The 19,901-nt window shown below is 44.4% G+C and overlaps 1 protein-coding gene across 1 annotated transcript in view; it reads right to left on the bottom strand.

Moving 5' to 3' along the window:
* PDE4DIP (phosphodiesterase 4D interacting protein) overlaps positions 1–19,901 on the bottom strand; it is a 225,947-nt gene that overhangs the window by 150,079 nt on the left and 55,967 nt on the right. Inside the window, exon 4 of the mRNA XM_019655807.1 lies at positions 16,762–16,872. Within this exon, the coding sequence (XP_019511352.1) occupies positions 16,762–16,872 (111 nt within the window). The remainder of the gene's footprint in view (positions 1–16,761; positions 16,873–19,901) is intronic.

Below are 19,901 nucleotides of genomic sequence, written 5' to 3'. Positions count from 1 at the left end.
CAAATAAAACCATAGCCCACTCTTAATCCTCACTGTCAAGCATGTTCTCTTCTTACACTGTATCTTTTCTCCATGTGTTGGCTTCCTACTTCGGCCAACCCTTCTCTTGGGGAGACTGGCCAGTTCCAGGAAGTGTTGGAGGTTTGCCTGGAATGCTCCAAAGCACACTTCTGGGCTTCTCGGGTGGAAGACATAGCAAAGGATGGAAAGATGGTCCCCTCTTCCACCTTCTGCAGACAGATGAGCCTTACTTGAAACTTCTTGGGTATTTGCAATCAATCCACACAAACTTTCTGAGTTTCTATTAGAGGCTCAACGATGTTGAAGATTATGTTGAAGGCTACAGGGGAAGTTTGGGATCAATCCACCCCACAAAGTGTTTATAATCTTAAAGGAGGGATAAGACATGTAGATAATGGAAAGATAGTTGCCAGCCAGGGATTCAATAACATATATCAAATAATGTATCTGATGTGTAATTGCCAGAAGGGCACAGAGAGTGGAAGATGACTTCCGGCAGCTGTGATGAGGAAAGGCCCACCTGAGCAGGTGGGGTCTGTGATGGACTCTGAAACTCGAGGATGGTTTGGCTAAGCAGAGAAAAAGGATACAGGTATTCCAGGTGTGAACAAGGATGCGTCAGCAGGTGTCAGCACACATGAGGGAGAGTGACTCGCCCCAGGAACATGTTTGAAAATATACAGTAGGGAATAAACACCTGACTAGTTACTGTCCCATTTTTTTTTGCTCTCCTTCGCAACATGACTCCTTCATACAATCTGTCACACTCATTGACTCCACTTCTTTGGTTAAACCTGCTGCCCTCAGGCTTTCGACTCCATCTATCCACCAAAATTAATGAAGGTGACTAATGACATCCATGTGGGTAAATCCAAAGGTCAGTTCTTAGTCATCACATTACTTGAGCGGTGAGCAGTATATCAAAAGGTCCCTCCCCTTTCCATTATACACTTTGTTTACTTGGTTTCCTTGACTCCAGGCTCTTGGTTTTCCTCCCACTTCGCCAGTGGCACTTTTTCTGTTTCCTTTGCTGGTTTCTCCTTTTCCCAAACTACTTATGTTGGAGTGACCCAGAGCTAAGTCTTTGGTCCTTTTCTCTTCCCCCTTGGTGGGTCTAACTCCCTCAGTGATCTTATACCGTCTCATGGCTTTAAATATCATGTATATGCTGACAACTCCCAAATGTATATCTCCAGCCCAAGCCTTTATCCCAAACTTCAGGCTTAGAGACTTAACTTCTTACTTGATATCACTGCTGGAAGTGTCCGACAAACATTTCAAACACTCTCCCCGTCAGACCTGCTGTATACATAATCTTCCCTATTTCAATTAGGGCCACTCGATCCTTTCTGTTGCTTAGGCCAAAAACCTGGGATCTTCCTTGATTTCTTTTTTTCTCTCACATTCCACATGCAATCCTTCAGCAAATCCTGTGGGTGCTAACTTCACTACTTCTCCCCACATCAACTGCTACCACCTATGTATGTCTGCTCACTATCATCTCTTATGTGGATCACTGCAACAGCTTCCTAATAGCCCCATCGGGCTTCTCCCTTTGCCCTTCCTCAGCCTGTTCTCCATACTGTAACCACAATGATCTTTTCAAAAGTCAGATAGGGCTGTCATTTGTGAAATCTCTCCTCTGCTCAAAGCCCTTCAGTGGCTTCCCTTGTCAATCAGAGTAAAAGCCAAGGTCTTTCAAATGCTCTGTAAGGGCCTATCTGGTCTGCACCAGCTCCATTACCCCTGAGGCCTCATCTCCCAGCATTCTCGCCCTTTCTCATGCTGCTTCGGCCTCCATGGCTTTCCTGCTTTTTCTCTGCCTGAAATGTTCTGCTCCCAGGTGTCTGTTTGGCTAACATCCTCATTTCCTTCAAGGCATTGCTTAAAAATCATTTTCTATGGCATAGCCACTTTGGAAAACAGTTTGGCAGTATCATATACATCGAAATATATGCTTATTATATGACCTAAGAATTCCACGACTGGGTATTTACCCAAGAGAAATAAAACAAAGACCTGTACATGACTATTCATTGCAGTTTTATTCATAATAGCCAACCACTGGACACAACCCATATGTTTACCAACAGGTGAACAGATAAACAAATTGCATTATATTCATATGACGGATACTACTCGGCAATTAGAAGGAATGAACGACTGACACAAACAACATGGATGAACTTCAAAATCAGTATGCTAAGTGAAAGTAGCCAGACACTAGAATCTACACTGTATGAGTTCATTTATATGAAAGTCTAAACTAAGCTATAGACAGAAAGCACATCAATGGTTTTCTGCAGCCACAAGTGTGAGAGGATTGCCAGTGGGACATATGGCAACTTTTGGGGGTAATGGAAATGTTTCAGATCTCACTTGTGTGGTGGTTGTTTTACACACACACACACACACACACACACACACACACACACACGAAGGTTGGACAATGTTGGCGAACTTTGAGTAAGTTCACACTCAAATTCATCAAACTGTATACTTAATCACATTGATTTGAACAAAAAGGTGAAAAGAAAAAAAGAAATGATAAAACAAATGGCAACATAAACAACCAAGTATAGAGAGGAAGGAGCTGGCGTGGAGACTACCAACCTAGGACACTTCAGCTCTGAACGCTGTGACCGTACAACCTAGGAACACATCTCCCTCCATTGTTCACGTTCATGTTTATTTACTTCCCATGCCATCCCACCTCTGTAAAAAAAGTGGGGAAATCGTGTGGTAGACAGGCTCTCACATGGCCCCCCATGATCCCTGCCTCCTGGTGGTCAAGTGTTCGAGTAATTCCCTGCCCTTGAGTATGGGCAGGATGTGTAACTTGCTTCCACCCATTAGAATATAAAAAAGGTGATGGAACTCCTGTGACTGTGTTAAGTGTTAAGAGTGTCTTGCCAGCAGACTTGCTCTAGAGCCTCTCCTCGCTGACTTCATAAAGTAAGTGGCCATGTGGGAAAGCCCACATGGCAAGGAACAGTAGGCGTCCTCAAGGAACTGTGGGCAGCCGCTAGCCAACATCTAGCAAGAAGTTGGGATCCTTAGTCCCACCACCACAGGGAAATAATTTCTGCCAACAGCTTGAGTGAGCTAAGAAGATTCTTCCCCAGTCAAGTCTCCAGATGAGTACTCAGCCCTGCCAAGCGAAACCCCAAGCAGGAAACTCAGCCAAGCCGTGCCTGGACTGCTGGCTCACATAAACCATATAAATATGTATGTATGTTTTTAAAACCACTTTCTAAATATGGCCTCCCCTGACCCCTACTTAATACTGCAACCCATCCTCCACTCTTAAAACTTTTTGACCCCCTTACCCTGTTTAATGACTTTCTTTTTATTCCCAAGAGGATATGTCACTGTCCAATAGTCTACATATTTATTTATAATGTTTATTGTTCATTGTCTGTCTTCTCATGCTAGAATATAAATTCCATGAGGATAGGAATGATTATCTGTTTTGTTCATTGATATTTATTACAATCACCTCCAACAGCACCTGGAACCTTGTAGGTCTCAAAAAACATTTTTAAACGAATGAGGCCTAATTCATGTTTAAACTAGGATCAAGCTAGTATTCTTATTTTCAGCAGAGATGGAGCATAGCTAATCACTGTCACATACTGTGGCTTCATGTACCTCGAATCTACTATTAGGTCACCTCTGAGTCTGTTCTTCCTCAAATTAATAATCCCAATTCCATTGCCCTTTTGTCATAAGCCTGGTTTTCACTTTTTTATTTTGGTTTGAACATGTCCCAATTTCCTCTGTATTTCTGGAGTTCCACACCTGCCCCGGCACAAGTCGGACAGGGCAGTGTACATGGATAAGGTTAGCCTGGTTTCCATCCCACGTGGTGCTCTGCACCTGTTTCACAAGTAAAAAACGAGGTCAGTGCCACCTTTTACTGCAGGTACATTAGTGAGACAATGTGATCTCTTCCTGCCCCAACCTTGGTGAAAGCTGCTATGAAAATAGATACCGTTTTACCAGAGCTCTTTCTTTTGTCTTTAGTCAGACTTTAGCACAGTGTAGAGTTATTCACTAAAAAAACCCAACAAAAACCCATCATTTGCATTTGAAAGAGGGACCAACTTTAAATTCTAAAGAATGTTCCAAGGCCTTGCTTATTAACTGAAGAACCAGGCCATGTAGCTGCTGGGAGACCAGTGCACTCCCTGAGGCTATGAATGGCCAAGGTGGCCCTGTGACAGATGGGGACAAGACACCAACTTCACAGGGCCAGTAGGTGGTTGAGTTCAATATGCATAAAATGCAAATGTAGTGTCTGGCACATAGCATCACTAAATGGACTTCCTCCTCCATAGAGTTGAAATGGGAAGCATTCACATTTATTTTCCACGTGCATGTGTGAACAAGAGGAAAGGGAAAGGACATGGGACCAAGAAGGACAGAAAGAGTGACAGAGTGGGGCGAAGACTGATACCAGAAGGTGGGACAAGACCTGGCTCTAGAAACTTCTGGAGAAAAATAGCTTAGAAGGGATTGAGGAGTCCGCAGCTGTTTTCCTCTTAACCATTTTTCTCCATCTTATATCAAGACCCTGGGGCACTGGTGACATACCCTGAAGTAGAGGAAACAGAAGAGGAAAGAGGAGGGGGACATTAGGAAGCTGGCAGCTGAGGGTCAAGTGAGGGTACAGAAAGCCTGAGGTGGCATTTCAGTCCTAGTTGACACCACCCTCTACCAGTAGCAATTGAGGCAAGCCCTGCTCTACGGCTCCTACATAACCAAGCTTTCCACAGCCAAGGGAGCCCTCTGTTCTCACCCCCAGCTCTGTAGAGGTTGGCAGGGACCCGCTGCTACCATCCTGATTCTATCTGAGGCCTCTGAGCCTCTACATGGTTTGGAGAAGCTGGGCTTCTCCACCATCCTGCAGCCTAGAAGGGATTGAAGAGGAGGAAGGTTTAGACTAGAGGCTGCTCCCCATCTCTAGGGGATCTGCTCCTCGGAGCCCCGGAGGACCACTCCCTCCATTTGGTTTCTGGGCCAGGAAAGACTCTAGGATCCAGCTCTGGACTCAGGAGTTCCTAACTTTGGAGCAGAGTGATGACAACACACCTTGTCACCGATTGAGCTGTGCCAGGTGGACAGGACAAGGCTTATGTGAGTGCCGAGCATATATTCAGCTTCACTAGAGAGAATCTGAACAGGGAGGTCTGATGGAGTACCCGTGAGAGGAGCAGCCGCCTGTGTGGCCTCAGAGAGACGCTCTGAAACCTGTCAAGAAAGAATGACCTGGAAGGACTTCCAGTGCCAAGACTGTCCGTTAGCAGCTGCAGGTCATGGCTTTCATGGTGGCAGCCTCGCTCTGCTGACCCAGGGGGCTCAGAGGCCTCCTGCCTCCAGCCTCTCCTTGGGCTCCCCAGGGCCCTGTGTGTGTAAAGAGGTGGCTTTCCGCCCTTCATGGCGGCGGGGCCGTGCATGCTGGGAGATGAAAAGCTGGCGTTACAAGGCAGCCGGTGCCTCTCTCACTGCCTCCCAACCTCTTCAAGCCAAGTTTCCAAATAACTGGGATGGTCACTGCCCAGTGTGGCCCGAAGTCTGTCCTAAGGTTGCTTGGCAAAACGCCACCTGACCATTAGCTCTGCTTGGAACAGCATGTACCAAGTGACATACTCGTCTCTGGCTGTGTGGGTGGATTAGCTGCTATTCAACATGATAGGGCGGGCTCCTTTCCAGGTTGCACCAGCCCCCACTCTGTGCCTCTCCATGGATAATGGAGCCTCATTTCGCTGGGAAGTTGGTGAAGTTGAATTACTTGGAGGAGAGGGCAAAGGCCAGACCAGGAAACAGAGGAAAAAAAAAAAAAAAGCTCACAGTGGCTTTTAGAAACACAAATGAAACGCCTGGGGATGGTGTACAGAGGCTGAGGAGCTCAACATTTTCTTTCGGCAGCAAGCACAGGGTACAGAATCATTTTTCTGCGAATTACTCTAGTTCCTGCTGTGTGTATTCTATTTCAGCCCAGTAGTGCAAAGGGGACGAAAGTCTAAACTTCTGATAAGCATGTAAATCCCTTGAAATTGTTGAAAACCAAGGAAGTCACTGCAAGTGCCTGGACAGGTGGCAAGGCCTCCTGGATTCTAGTCCCAATTTGACCTTGAATTTGCTATGTTACCATAGGCAAGTGACTTTACTATTTCGGGCCTCCGTTCCCTTATCTTTAAAATTAACGGTGTCTTCACTAAGGAAAGCTGAGTGACCGGTATATAGGAACTCTGTATGTTATTTTTGCAACTTTTCCGTAAGTCTCAGATTATTTTAACATAAACGGCTTTCTTCGAAAGTGAACGGGTTATATAGATTATCTCCAAGATCCTCTCTACCTCTAAACTGTGATTCTCTGATCTTATCTTCCTTTCCAGTTATCCAAATAGCTATCAAAGCAGAATTTTGCCTACTGCCTCCTACCACAGATCAGATGTTGATTGGCCCCAGCACAAACCTATTTTCTGTTTTCAGCATATCCGATACCCCAGCAATAACTGAATTCTCCAAAAACACATTAAAAACACTCCATCCATATACCCTCTTTGTTCCTGCCAACGAGTCAATTCATCAAGTAAGAAAAGGCTGCTTTTGTCAGTCCCGGCTCATAGAATCTCAGTTTCCCCCTAGCAACAGGGCTAATTATAACGCCAGCTACCAGGTAACCTTACTAGGTTTCCCTGACATTGGCTGGCAGTTCTAACGCCATCTCAGCTCTGCTGGCACCTCCCCGACCAAGAAGGCATCAGAGGAGCAGAGACACCAGGAGAAGTGAAGCGAAGAGAACCTGCGCTAGGGTGACAGTACCCAGAGGCTGTTGGGAACCACAGAACTTCAGAGCTGGGAGGGAAGGCAGTGTCACCCCCATCAGCCCCCTCGTTTTATACATAAAGAACCAGAGGCTCAGAAAAAGCAACTTGGCTTCGCCAGGTACCTGGCAGGCTTCTTGGTTCCTTTTCCTCCATCTTCCCATCCCATCAACCACCGAGTCCTACAGGTATTTCACCTCCGAAATATTTCCCAGATCGGTTCCCTCCCCTCTATGCCTATGGCCACGGGCCCTCATCTCGACCCTCATCATCTCTTTAAATTTTTGTTTTCATTTTATTTTTTAGCTTTTTAAAAATAGACTTTATTTTGTAGAGCCGTTTTAGCTTCACAGAAAATTGGGCGGGAAGTACAGATCAGTCCCACGTACCCTGTCGTCATACACACACAGCCTCCCCCATATCAACATCCCCACCAGAGTGGCACAGAGCGACCATCGGTGAACCTGCATTGACACATGACTGTCACCCGAAGCCCACAGTTGACATTAGGGTTCACGCTTGGCGTTGTACATTCTACAGGTTTGGACAAATGTATAAGGACACGTACCCACCATTACAGTATCGTATAGAATAGTTTCACTGCCCTAAACTTTTTCTGTGCCCTGCCTGTTCACCCCTCCCTCCCGGCCAACCCCTGGCAACTGCTGATCTTTTTACTGTCTCGTGTCTGCTGGGTCCATCTGTCCTCCTGCCTTCCTACCTTATCTTCCTTCTGTCCATCTTCCCCACCCACCAGAAGGATCTAGATGTGCCCTGCTGTTTAAATGGCTCCCTTTCATCCTCGGGATAAAGTCTGCACTCTTTAAAACGGTGCACAGGATTATGTCCCGCCTACTCTCAAGCCTCATTCTACGTGCCTACTACTTAAATGCATCATCACAGAAACACTCTGATTCTGCACAGCAACCATGTGGTTTCTTGCCCCTTGGCTTTTGTTTCTGGCAACAGCCCTTTCTTTCCACACCCCCATCCACTGACTAACTCCCCTTTGAAGACAAAGCTCAGGGCTCATCGCCTCAGAAAATCCTCTATAGATTTGCCTTCCCTCTACTCTCTTCAATTAGGTTAGAGAGGCCTCATCCGAGTTCCCTTACACCTTGTACATGTCTCTGTTTCTGCTTTTTACCATACTCTATCAATTGTGTTTTACCCAGATTTGAAGCCTCAGCTTCTAGCACAGTACTTGGAATATAGTAGTTACCCAATTCATGTCTATTAAGGAATAAATGGAGTAACTCAAAGCTCCTCCATCGTCTGCCCCCTGCTTACCTTTTAGTCTCATCTTACCGTCAGCCATCACCGGCCCTCAGTGCCACATGCTCTAGCCACGCTGAACAACATGAGGTGTGCACAGCACACAGTCCTTTCTTATGCCTCTGGGCCATTGTATACGCTATTCCCTCTGTCTCAAGTATTTTTCCCCATTCCTTGTTGTGGGATTATCTTTTAAGACACTTCACAGACGTGGCGAGGACTTTCCTGGTGGATGTTATCATTCTCTTTAGTGCTATAGAGCAATCTGTACATGCCTCGATGGTAGTAGCCTTTATTATATCGCTTTTATTTATTTGTCGATATCTCTCTCCACCAGAATCTAGTAGGTAGTTAATAGCTGCTGGAATGTGTGAATGTAGGTATGCAAATGTGAGTAAACAAATGACCGAGGTGGTAATGCAAAAATGGAAACATTTGAGACAGGAATCGACAATGCCGATTCTTTTAACCACATCACGCTGTTTCTATCAGTGTGCAAACCTAGATGCACCTATCTAACAGGAAGAAGTGGCTTTGTAATCGGCTCATGCAAAAGTATAAATTATGTAGGCACAGTTAATGGTATAATTGAAAGCGAATTAGAATGAAGTCAGGCTCCAGAATTTAGTTTTAGATTTGTTTCCTAGGGATTGGAAGAAAAGGTCTTGAGTATTCAAAGGAAAAGTTTCCTTCTTTCCAACAGGCAAGTATTCTGACTTCTACAATAATTAAAAGCTCTTTAAAAGGAGAAAAGTTACGCTAAGCAAAAACAGAAAACACAGTTGTTTTGGTCAAGGGTTCCCCAATTTGTTTTAAAAGTAACTATGACAGTGTTGGGAAAGTTGCTTTAAAATTTTTTTATTTGGCACAATAGATATAGCATAAAATGTACCGTTTGAATCATGTTTAAGTATTAAATAAATACATTAAATAAATCCATATTGTTGTGCAACTATCCATCTCCAGAGGTTTGTCCCCAATCGACCCTATCCGTTCAGTAACAGCATCGCATCCTCCCCACCATCCCCCTTATCCCTACAACTCTGGAGCCCTGGCAACACCGTTCCAATCTTTGTCTCTGCGAATTTGACTCCTCTAGGTACCTCATATAATTGGAACCATATATTTTTTGTCCTTTTGTGACTGGTTTATTTCATTTAGCATAATGTCCTCAAAGTTCATCCATGTTATAATATGTGTCAGAGTTTCCTTCCTTTTTAAGGCTGAATAATATTCCATTATATGTGTATACCATATTTTGTTTATCCGTTCCTCTGTCAATGGACACTTAGGTTGCTTCTACCCTTTGGCTATTGTGAATAATGCTGCTATGAACATGGGTGTGTAAATATCTGTTCAAGTCCCTGCTTTTAGTTCTTTGGGGTATATACACAGAAGTGGAATTGCTGGATCACACAATAATAATAATTCTATGTTTAATTTTTTGAGGAGTCGTTGTGCCATTTTCACAGTGGCTACACTGTGAACATTTCCAACTAGCAACACACAGGGCTTCTTGTTTCTCCACATCCTGGCAAACACATATTATTTTCTTTTTTGTTTGTTTTGTTTTGTTTTATAGGAGCCATCCCAATAGGTGTGAAGTTTAAACTTTTTTTTTAACCAAGATCAGAAATAGTGGTTACAACAATTTAATGGAATCTCTCTACTTTCTTTCTATTTCCACTCCCCAAAAGAAGACGCAATGGACAAGCATGTCTTCGCTGACCTCAGGAAGCTGCGAATGAGGAGCCAGCATACACAGCATGTGTGCACAGATGTGGACACACACAAGCTATGTGCACACCAAGATTCCAGGGAATTGGTTCCAAATACCGTGTTTCCCCGAAAATAAGACCTAACTGGAAAATGAGCCCTACCATGATTTTCAGGGTTGTTGTAATATAAGCCCTACCCCAAAATAAGCCTCAGTTAAGATCATCATGAATGTATTTGAATAAATGTAGATTTTTGCACATGAACAAATGAATAAAATGCATCTTTTGGAGCAAAAATTAATATAAGATCCGGTCTTATTTTCGGGGAAACACAGTTGTTCGGCCAAAGTAGTTCTTAATTCTCTCTCTTTCTATTTCTCCCTCCCCTATTACGTACATTATAAAGTTCATGTAAATAAAACACAGGGGGAAAAAAACCTTAGCAACTCACTAAACAAGGTATCTGACTGTAAAGGCAAAACAAAGTCAACTCTGTTTAATAGAACAAGAAAACCATTCACTCTGCAGAGCGACTGCAACCATCGCTTTGGACCATAATCTGAGAAGCGCATACTCTCTAATGTGCGTCTCCAGGTATGCGGGATGCTAATAACCCTTTACATTTATTTAACATCGAACACATTAAAACATGTTTACCTATGGGGAGAAGGGCAGGGCAGGAATTCATGCCTCCATTTTAGGAAACTAAGGCTCAAAGAAGTTATGGACAAGGCTGAGTGTTGCTAGGAAAAGGAGGATTCAGAATTCAGGTTTTTCTATGGAGCCCCACACTTGTATTCTTGTATTTTTATGTCTCTCCAAGATCGCTCATCTTTCTGTACTAGTCTTCCATTGGTTCAAGTCAGGTCCCTACATCATGGGGTTCCTTGGGACTTCGCTTTTGGGTGTTTAGCACAGTATGGTTGCATAGATACTGTTACTCATCATATGGCCCAAAGCCTAAAGAAATCAGACTAGGACTAAAGAACATCAGTCAGTGAGCCAAAAAGAAATTTAACAAAGAGAGTAGATCTTAAAAGTTCTCATCACAAGAAAAAAGAAATTCTGTGACTACACGTGGTGACGAATGCTAACCAGACTGCTATGGTGACCATCACTCAATATGTAATATATACATATATCAAATCATGATGTTATACACCTAAAACTAATATAATATTATGTGAATTATACCTCAATTTAAAGAAGACATAGGTCTTAAAAGAAATAAATACAATAAGCTGAATTTAGAACCAGACCAAGAACATCACAAAGTATTAAATCAAGATGATAAAAAATTTTAAATTATAACCAACCACAGTCATAATAATCATTTTTACAATATCCACTTCCACTCAGAGAAATGATAGCACTTGTCCAAGTTAACACAGGTAGCAAGTGGGAACACCAAGGGTCCCTCTCAGGTCCGTCCGGTTTACGACTCTTAGCTACTATGCTCTGTGATAGCTGAGTAGTCGAAATGATGACACTTAGGTAGGCAAGTAAAGCCAGTAGGTTGTTTATTATGGTTTTAAATACCTAGCTTAAAAAAAACAAAACAAAACCTAGCTGCATAAACATGCTACGTATACACTTCAAAGTCTGCTCAGGAAAAATATCATCCAATTCCAAAGATGAGAAGCCACAGCTCAGAGAAGTCAGGCAATTTAAGGGCCAAAAAAACAATGGAGCACAACTCCTATCAAAAGCCAAATCCACTTTAACCTTCTAACATCACTTATGTCATATTTAAGCACTGACTCTATCTGGTCCAGGATGCCAACATCCCGTTTCTCCTGACGCCTTTATTATTGGATCTGGCCCTGTCAGCCTTAGTTAATAACGTCACACAAGTATAACCAATAAGTCGTCATCATAAGGTAAAACACAGTGGATGGTGGCTTTGTGTGCCGTTTGGGGACTGGGTGTTTACCACACAGCAGCGGATTTCATAAATTCCAGGGCTGGACATATTCCTAAGTGGCGGCACACTCAGCTATAATGAGAAGATGCAGGATTAGATAATCAACAGCGACGAGGAAATCAGCCAAGTTGCCACCCAGAAATTGTTTACCAGAGCAGCTGCCATCCAGAAATGCGAACAAGCCACTCTCCCTAGGAGGGGGCCATACTCAGCTGTGGCCCACTCACAGTGTCTCCTCACTTTACTTTGCTCCAGGGTCAGGAGTTGGCTATCTGTATGCAATGGTTTCTCCTTCCTTTCTTTGTAAGTTCAAAACTGTCTTCCCCAAAACGGAACCTACAGTTACTATTAGCTACTAAAAGGGGGCAGTGGTACCTAATCAGGTAGGTACATGCCGCAGGAGTTAGCATAACACAGTGTGACACAGACTACGGTATATGTTTTTCTGTGCTGAGGTAAGCAGCCTGTGTATGTGTGTGTGTGTGTGTGTGTGTGTGTGTGTGTGTGTGTTTGTTTGTTTACAGGCATTGACGCTTCAAGGATAGTTTAAACACTCAACAGAAAAGTAGCCAGTCTCATACAGCCAATTTGTATGTATAATTTAATACTATTTTATTAGTCCTATATTAGTGGCTAGCATGAGTCTTAAGATTATTTCTGAGTTCTCTGAACATTGAAAGAGAGAAACCTCTAACTCCCTTTTTATTCACTTGCTTTGAGGTTTGTACTTCTAGGTATTTATATAACTCTCAAACTCTTACCATTTCTCTTACAAATACAGTAAAACCTTGGATTGCGAGTAACTTGGTTTGCGAGTGTTCCACAAGACGAGCAAACATTTCTAATACATTTTAACTTGGCAAATGAGCGATGTCTTGCAATACGAGTAGTTTATTTCCAGAACGAATTATGCTTGCAAGCCAAGGTATTACTGTAACTAAAATCCTTGAAGCTTCCTTTATAATTAAGAATTGTATCTATTTTAGCCACTCCCTCAACAAACTACATAAATGAGGACTTGCTTCTTGGGAAGACAGAACCTTCTTTCCAGTCTTTTTCTCCTAAAGTTTCCCATATTTCCCTTCCCTGCTGTCATCATGGCAAAAAGTGTGATTGTCTCTCCTTATGACAGTAATTTTTCACTCCTAAGTACAAATATCTGAACAAAACCTGCAGTAGCAAAACATACGTAAAATGATCAAATAGTTACTATTCACAGCAGGCTTACATTATGTTTCACAAACGCTGGTGTTAGTTAAGAGAATCACGCATACGGCACCCAAATTGTTGCAGATTCTAACTCTGCTGGGTGTGAGTTAATGTTTTTACTATATGTAAAGAAGTCTCCTTCCGACACTAAGGAAACATGAGCTAAGTAAGTTTGGTCACAGGACGGGGCTCTAAATTCCCATCTGATTCACTTGACTTCCCAATTGTCACCCTGGATGTCTCTTCACCAACAAGGCTGTTATTTAATTGTCCTAGTCTTGTGGCATCATGATATGACTAAAAAGGATGAACGTAAGACACTGCCGGGACCCCAAGTATCCCATGATGCCATCTTGATTACTTTGAATTAAAGTTACTTAAAAAGTAGCTGGCTGATTGGACCTGCCTTGTCTCACTAAATGCAGGAAATAAACCTCCCCGCACCTGGAAGACACCCTTTATCAATAGAATTCAACAACTCAAAGCTGAAAGAGTCTGTATAAACAAATCTTGTTGTCTCTTTTCTAATGCACTACTTTGTTTTTTTGTTTTTTTTTTAGCTGAGCCATCCTGCTACCTATTGGCAGCTTAGCGGCTGCTCAGCTCGGGCTGGCCTCGAACCGCTGTTGCTCAGAGCTCAAACTCTTGAGCGAGCTCTTAACCAACTGAGCCATTCGGCCGGCCCTCAGAGCTCAAACTCTTGAGCGAGCTCTTAACCAACTGAGCCATTCGGCCGGCCCTCTCTAATGCACTACTTTGTTTAAACTCCTCATTAATAAAGACATAGACCTTGCTTAGATTCCTTTCTAATAAGTACCCACTTTCTTTGGCCTGTCAATTTCTCACAAAGGCATTGTTTCTTTGTCTTAAAGTATGAAAAGGTGTCTGTCTGGTTCGATCATTTCTTTGAGCCTCGTTATGATCTGAGCATCATATTGTGATTCTCTCATACACATGTATTAAATTGGCTTTTCTCCTGTGAATCTAGTCTTGTGTTGATTTTATTATTTTATTATTCGTCTAGCCATTAAGAACTAAAGAAGCAGGGTGTGGTGGGGATTCTCGTGCTCCTGACAACACATTCATGGGAGTATCTGAGGATGAGATTAAAAGAGTCGAACCTCTTCCTCATTTTTAAATATCATAATAACTATCAGTACTAATGGGCATAGAACTACTACCCCCTCATATACGTATGAAGCTATGAAGTTTAACAAAGCACTTTGATATGTCTTCTTATTTAATCTTTATGGCTGCTATTGATTCATAAACCTCAACAAATAATTTTCAGTTCCGATGGTGTATGTATTATTCTTTTTTTTTTTAAGATTTTATTGGGGAATTGGGGGAAGGGGAACAGACAAGTTGCTGTCCTTTTGTTCTTCAGTCTAGTTGTGGAGGACGTTGCTTCACTGGCCCAAATTGGCACCATCATTGCGCTCTTCCCGGCCGAGGCAGATCAGTCGCCGGCTTCTGGATGGCCGCTCACGCTGGCTGCTGGCTACACACGGTAGCCCATGGCAACCCACTGCAGCAGGGGCGGCAGCTCACGGCAGCCCAGCTCCAGGTTGAGCTGTTGTTCAGCATCTTAGCTGTGGAGGGCAGTGTCACTGGCCCTCATATGTGGGATCCGAACCAGGGCCCTCTGGCGTCCCAAGCCAGTTCTTATGTATTATTCTTGATGCCCATTCTACAGGGACTGAAACAAGCTCAGAGAGGTGAATTTACTTGCCGAGGTCCCCTGGTTGTCCAGAGCTCCGATGTGGTGGTTTTATAATCCCGTGTCTTTCCATCAAAACAAAACTGCCCTGATTTCTATCAGTCCCTCATCACTACCTGGTGCGATAAATTAATTTCAACTATGGTATTAATGACAAATAATGGATTTTTGTGTTCTGCTTCTTGAAATAAGAGCATCTGAACTGAAGCCTTGAGTGGTTCCCGAATCACAGCCAAATGGGATGAGTAAGGCGACAGGCGGACTGAACGAAGACTTGGTGAGAAGGGAAAGGAAGGCATACAGTGGTCGAGATCCCTCAAATCGCGTGGCGCCGAGAGCTGTCTGATTATCCTGCACTTACCACTAGGAAGATATAGGGCTATGTCTACTTCCTCTCTGGGACTATTAGCAATATTGGTCTAATAATAAAAAGGTTGTCACCTCTGTACATGACAGTGTCCTGTGGCCATTGTCCCCCCCTCCCCGCAGCCCCTATTCTCTTCTTAACCACACTTCAGGACAGCAATGCTACCCTCTTACAGCCTTCCTAAAGTTTTACCTGGAGACTGTCCCCTTACCAACTACAGAGCAGACCATGAGACCAATGATTCAAGCTAAAAAATTCCTTTTCCTCAAATTATCTAATTGTCCCTTCCTTTTGCCTTTTTCTGGGGACAGTTAATGGGAAAAGGTCCTCCCTCAGCACAGCGAACGAATTCATTCCCTATTTCTACCCTGAGGCAAATGCCACTACTCAACCCCCTACCCTCACCAACTCGCTCATGATCACCAACCCTCACCTGGCAATATCCTCCTTAACCCCTTTGAGGCAGCCCCATTGAGGCACATCACTATTTAGCCACACAAAAGATGAAAGGGGAGTCTGGACCAATTTCAGGAAAATCCAGGTTAAAACATGGAAATCCAGGAAAGATGTAAAATAGGGCTAAGACCGCGCCCCCCCCCCCAATTTAGCTGTCCACATTAGTTGAATTTACCAAATAATCCTTTGGGGGTTTCATAGACACCAGTTACTCCTCTGACCCAAGATATTATCCGGCAGCCTGTAATGCTTCCCAGCCTTCTTCGCCACAGGGCAGGGCGCACACAGGGAATGACAACATTTGTACAGTCTTTTGGTATAAACTGCTGGAGAGTTAGACTCTGATAAAGTCAGAGGCGATCAGCTCCAGGTCACTCAGGTCACTTCAGCTCTTGCCCAGACACTAGGAGGACTGAGGAAACCAACACTGTGGTAACTAGTGAGGGCGCTTAATCCTTGTAACCTATAGAACCTGATGTCCTTTCCCAAGATGCTGTCTCATCTCACCCCTCAACTCAGCCAATCCCTTCCATCTTTCTTCCCCACCCCAGCCGCTCAGCCCTGGATCACAACAGCCCTCTCTTTCAGGGAAGCCACATTCCCCTCCTCTGCCAGCTCCTACTCAACAGGTACCCTTTTCTTCATTCTAAGGTGAATATTCCTAAGACTGAAAATGCCTATGATCCTGTCTTGCAAGCTCATTTGCATAATCATCTTCCAAAACAAACATGAATTTTTCAAGGAACAGAAATATCCTCAGCCGCTGCCCTGTTCTCCACAGCATCGTCCGGTGCCCCCATTGAGCCAGCGCTCCAAGGGGCCTTTCTCCGGCTGGGATTTGTGACCTGGACACTACTTGCTCCAGAGTCACCTCTGAGGCCGGTTTTAAAATGCAAATGTCCAAGCTCCCCCTCCCGTCCCTAAATCAGAATCGCTGGGGGTAAGGGGCAGAATCTGCATTTTAAACCAGCTCCTAAAGCGATTCTGCAGTTCCACACCGGACTTAGAGCTGTGACTGCAGCCAGCTCCCTCTCTGCCGAGACGGGAAGTAGAAAGCCGGCACGAGAGAGGTGCACCGGGCTTGTCTGAGGTCCCACGGCATTTGAGGTGAGCGGACCGGCCCGGAGCCCACCGCCCTGGCTCATCAACCCAGCACGAGCTGGGAGGAGCCAGGACTGTCGCAGGGCCGCCCCCCCAACCCACCCCCCCAAGTCCCTGCCCTCGCCCCCGGCACTCACTCGCTTGTAGATGTCCTCCCGGCTGGCCTCATACTTCTCCTGCATACGCTCCTCCAGGAAGTAGATGCGCAGCTTGAGGCTGAAGTTCTCCTTCTTCAGGTCATTGAGGTGCTGGGACAGAGTGCGGTATCCATTAGACATGGTGGGCAACCCATGGGGAGGAGCATGCCCAGTCACTCCTTCACCCCAGGAACGCGGTACCCCTGCACCGCGGCATGAAGCGAGCGGCTGGGAACGCTGCTGAGGCTACGGCGACATGGCCCTGGTGGCTGGCGCTCTCTCGGGGACTTGGGACAAGGCTCGGTGCTCTGGGTGCAGGAGCCCAGAGCACTTTCCTTTTTTACCTCCGGGAGATATTTGCGGAATCCCTGACAGAGGAACATGCTGCGTGAACTCAGACACAAGTGGTTGTAACCTGACTCCCAGCCAGGGCTCCAGGCTGTCACCCTCCCAGAGCCTCCTGGCCTGACAGCAGCAGGCAGTTCACAACTTCTCGGAAAAGAGAGGGGAGTGAGCCCCCAGAAGCTTCCAGGAAATGGGGAATGGGGGCAATTCAAGGTGATGGTGGCATTACAAAAAAAGAGAAGGAAATGAGGGGACAGGGGGGTGTGAGTGGGTATTTAACCTACTGGTGGCTGATTTACACAATAAAGCCCAAAGGCGGGTGGCCAGAGGCAAGAAATAAGGTTTCTGGCCAAGAGGAGCAGGTGCCCACAAGACGGTGACCCCCCAAGCCAAATAGCCCCTTTCTGCCAGGTGCGAATCTTAAAGACCTACTAACCAGAGGGGTCCCTAATTTCCTTTGATGACCCAGAAGCTTGCTTCTAATCAGTTCCTTTCCAGTTTTCCTCCCTGGACTTTTGGGTCCCTGATGCGCTTTAAATAAATAGCCTTTATTACCGTGAGCCTCCCCCCGCCCCATATACAACAGAGCCACCCCAAAGAAAGAATCTTCTAGTTCAGTGGAAACCTCATAAACTCTGTTTCCCAGTTGCACAAGCTCACAGAAAGGCAGGGTCAAAGGCCCCTCCCCACCAGGGATGAGGGAATGAGAGGATGGGCGGGGAGGGGGGGCGTCAGCCTGGAGCCCAGAGATTTCAGCCGGTCACTGGGCCTTCACTCAGGCACCTGCCGAGTGGGGCCAGGCACTCATCACCAGGTCCTGCTCGTGAAGCAATTTAAGATCCTTGAGTGACAGCTGCAACATTAGCAGGAAGTGTTATTTATACCACATCACACGGGACATTGAAGGTGACTGGGCGACACACAGATACCAAACACGGGTTCTGGGCTGCAGTCATATTAGGTTGGGGGGTGTGGGGTGGAGGGAGGGAATCAATATTAACATCCAAAGTACAGAAAACTAAAAAGTTTATACTTAATTCAAGTACTCACTCCCCCCCCCAACCTGCCTGCTCTTTATGCTTCTCATTCTTCCTTCACTCTTCATAATAATTCCAATCAACATCACCTGAGTCTCCACCAGGTAGTATGTTGGGTGTGAGGGACACAAAGATAAAGATAGTCCCAACCCTTAAAAAGCTGGGTACCATCAAATATATGGTGATGGAAGGAGAACTGACTCTGGGTGGTGAGCACATGATGTGATATGTAGATGATGTATGTCAGAATTGTACACTTGAAACCTATGTAACTTTACTAACCATTGTCACCACAATAAACTTTCATTAAAAAAATAAACAGAGCTGGGTTCCTACATACATATAGGTATGTGTATTACACGACAATCCTCCAAGCCTGTATCAGTCATGCTTCTTACATTTCCTGCTGCCATCCAGCGCGTACACACAAATGAAGTAAAAGTGTCACAAAGTAATGGTACCGTCACTGTGTGTGAAGCACTCTGATGTTATCGATTCTATTTCTCTTTCTCAGAGTGACCCACTGAATTGATTTCGTGACACATTAATAAGTTTCATCCTAACTGAACAACATTGACTTGGGCCAGCCTGGTGGCTCAGTTGGTTAGAGTGCAAGCTCTGAGAAACAGAGTTGCCGGTTCGATTCCCACATGGGCCAGTGAGCTGTGCCCTCCACAACTAAGACTGAAGGACAACACCTTGACTTGGAGCTGATGGGTCCTGGAAAAAACACATTGTTCCCCGAAAAAACACATTGTTCCCCAATAAAGTTTTTTTTAAAAAAGAAAGAAAGAAAGAAAGAAAGAAAGAAAGAAAGAAAGAAAGAAAGAAAGAAAGAAAGAAAGAAAAATACTGACTCTACAGGGAACCCAGAAGACTGCATGATTCATTCTTACTGGGATGATGAGAGAAAACTTCGCTAGGCATTGTACTTGCACTTACTTGGCTTTGAAAGATAGAAAAAGCTTAAAAGAATAAAGTGGCCCTAGGAGGGCATAATTAGAGCTGAGCATTCTCTTGAATGGATTTGAATTATAAGCAGTCAACACATTTCTTACCACAGATCGTTGGCAAGTTAAGACAAAACAGTCTCATAAAAAATGTAGATAGTTAAAATTCATTCAGCTATTTTCTTGAAATCTGTGCTCTTAGAATAAATGAATGTCATTTAGGCTTAGTTAGCGTGAGGAAGAAAAGACTAAATTAAAACTCAGGAAGATGCTTTTCTGGTCGTAGCTCTGTTACTAAATAGCTGTATGACCTTGGTAGTGCACTTCTCCCAGGCGTAACCGCCCTCATTTAAAAAACGAAGTGCCTAGAAACCGGGTGATTTTGAAAGCCCTTTCCTGGTCTCAGCTCCTAGAGGAATAACCTGGCTAATATCACCTCCATTTTGCACAAGGGGGACTGGGGTCCCAGCTTCAAGATTAGCATTTGCTAATGTTTTCGATGTCTACCTGGATTCTTTCATCAAGTGAGATAATTTAATAAAAGTTTTATGAAAAGTAAAATTGCATAAGAATGCAGGGTATTCTTATCCAACCTAGAATTTCTTCCTGCACATTAATGCCTATTTCCTCTTATGCTCTGTGAGCCCTGGTTTTTCTAACTCTCTGTATTTTTTTCTGCTCCTTAAAGTGAGTATTTCTTCCTTTTAAAAGATTTTTATTGGGGAATTGGGGGGATGGGAACAGTGCTGGGGAATTGGGGGAAGGGGAACAGACAAGTTGCTGTCCTTTTGTTCTTCAGTCTAGTTGT

This window comes from Hipposideros armiger, unplaced genomic scaffold (genome assembly GCF_001890085.2).
Source record: "Hipposideros armiger isolate ML-2016 unplaced genomic scaffold, ASM189008v1 scaffold_247, whole genome shotgun sequence".
Classification (NCBI taxonomy): Eukaryota; Metazoa; Chordata; class Mammalia; order Chiroptera; family Hipposideridae; genus Hipposideros; species Hipposideros armiger.
Note: the sequence above shows the minus strand (reverse complement) of the source record. Positions and strands in the feature narration are given on the sequence as shown.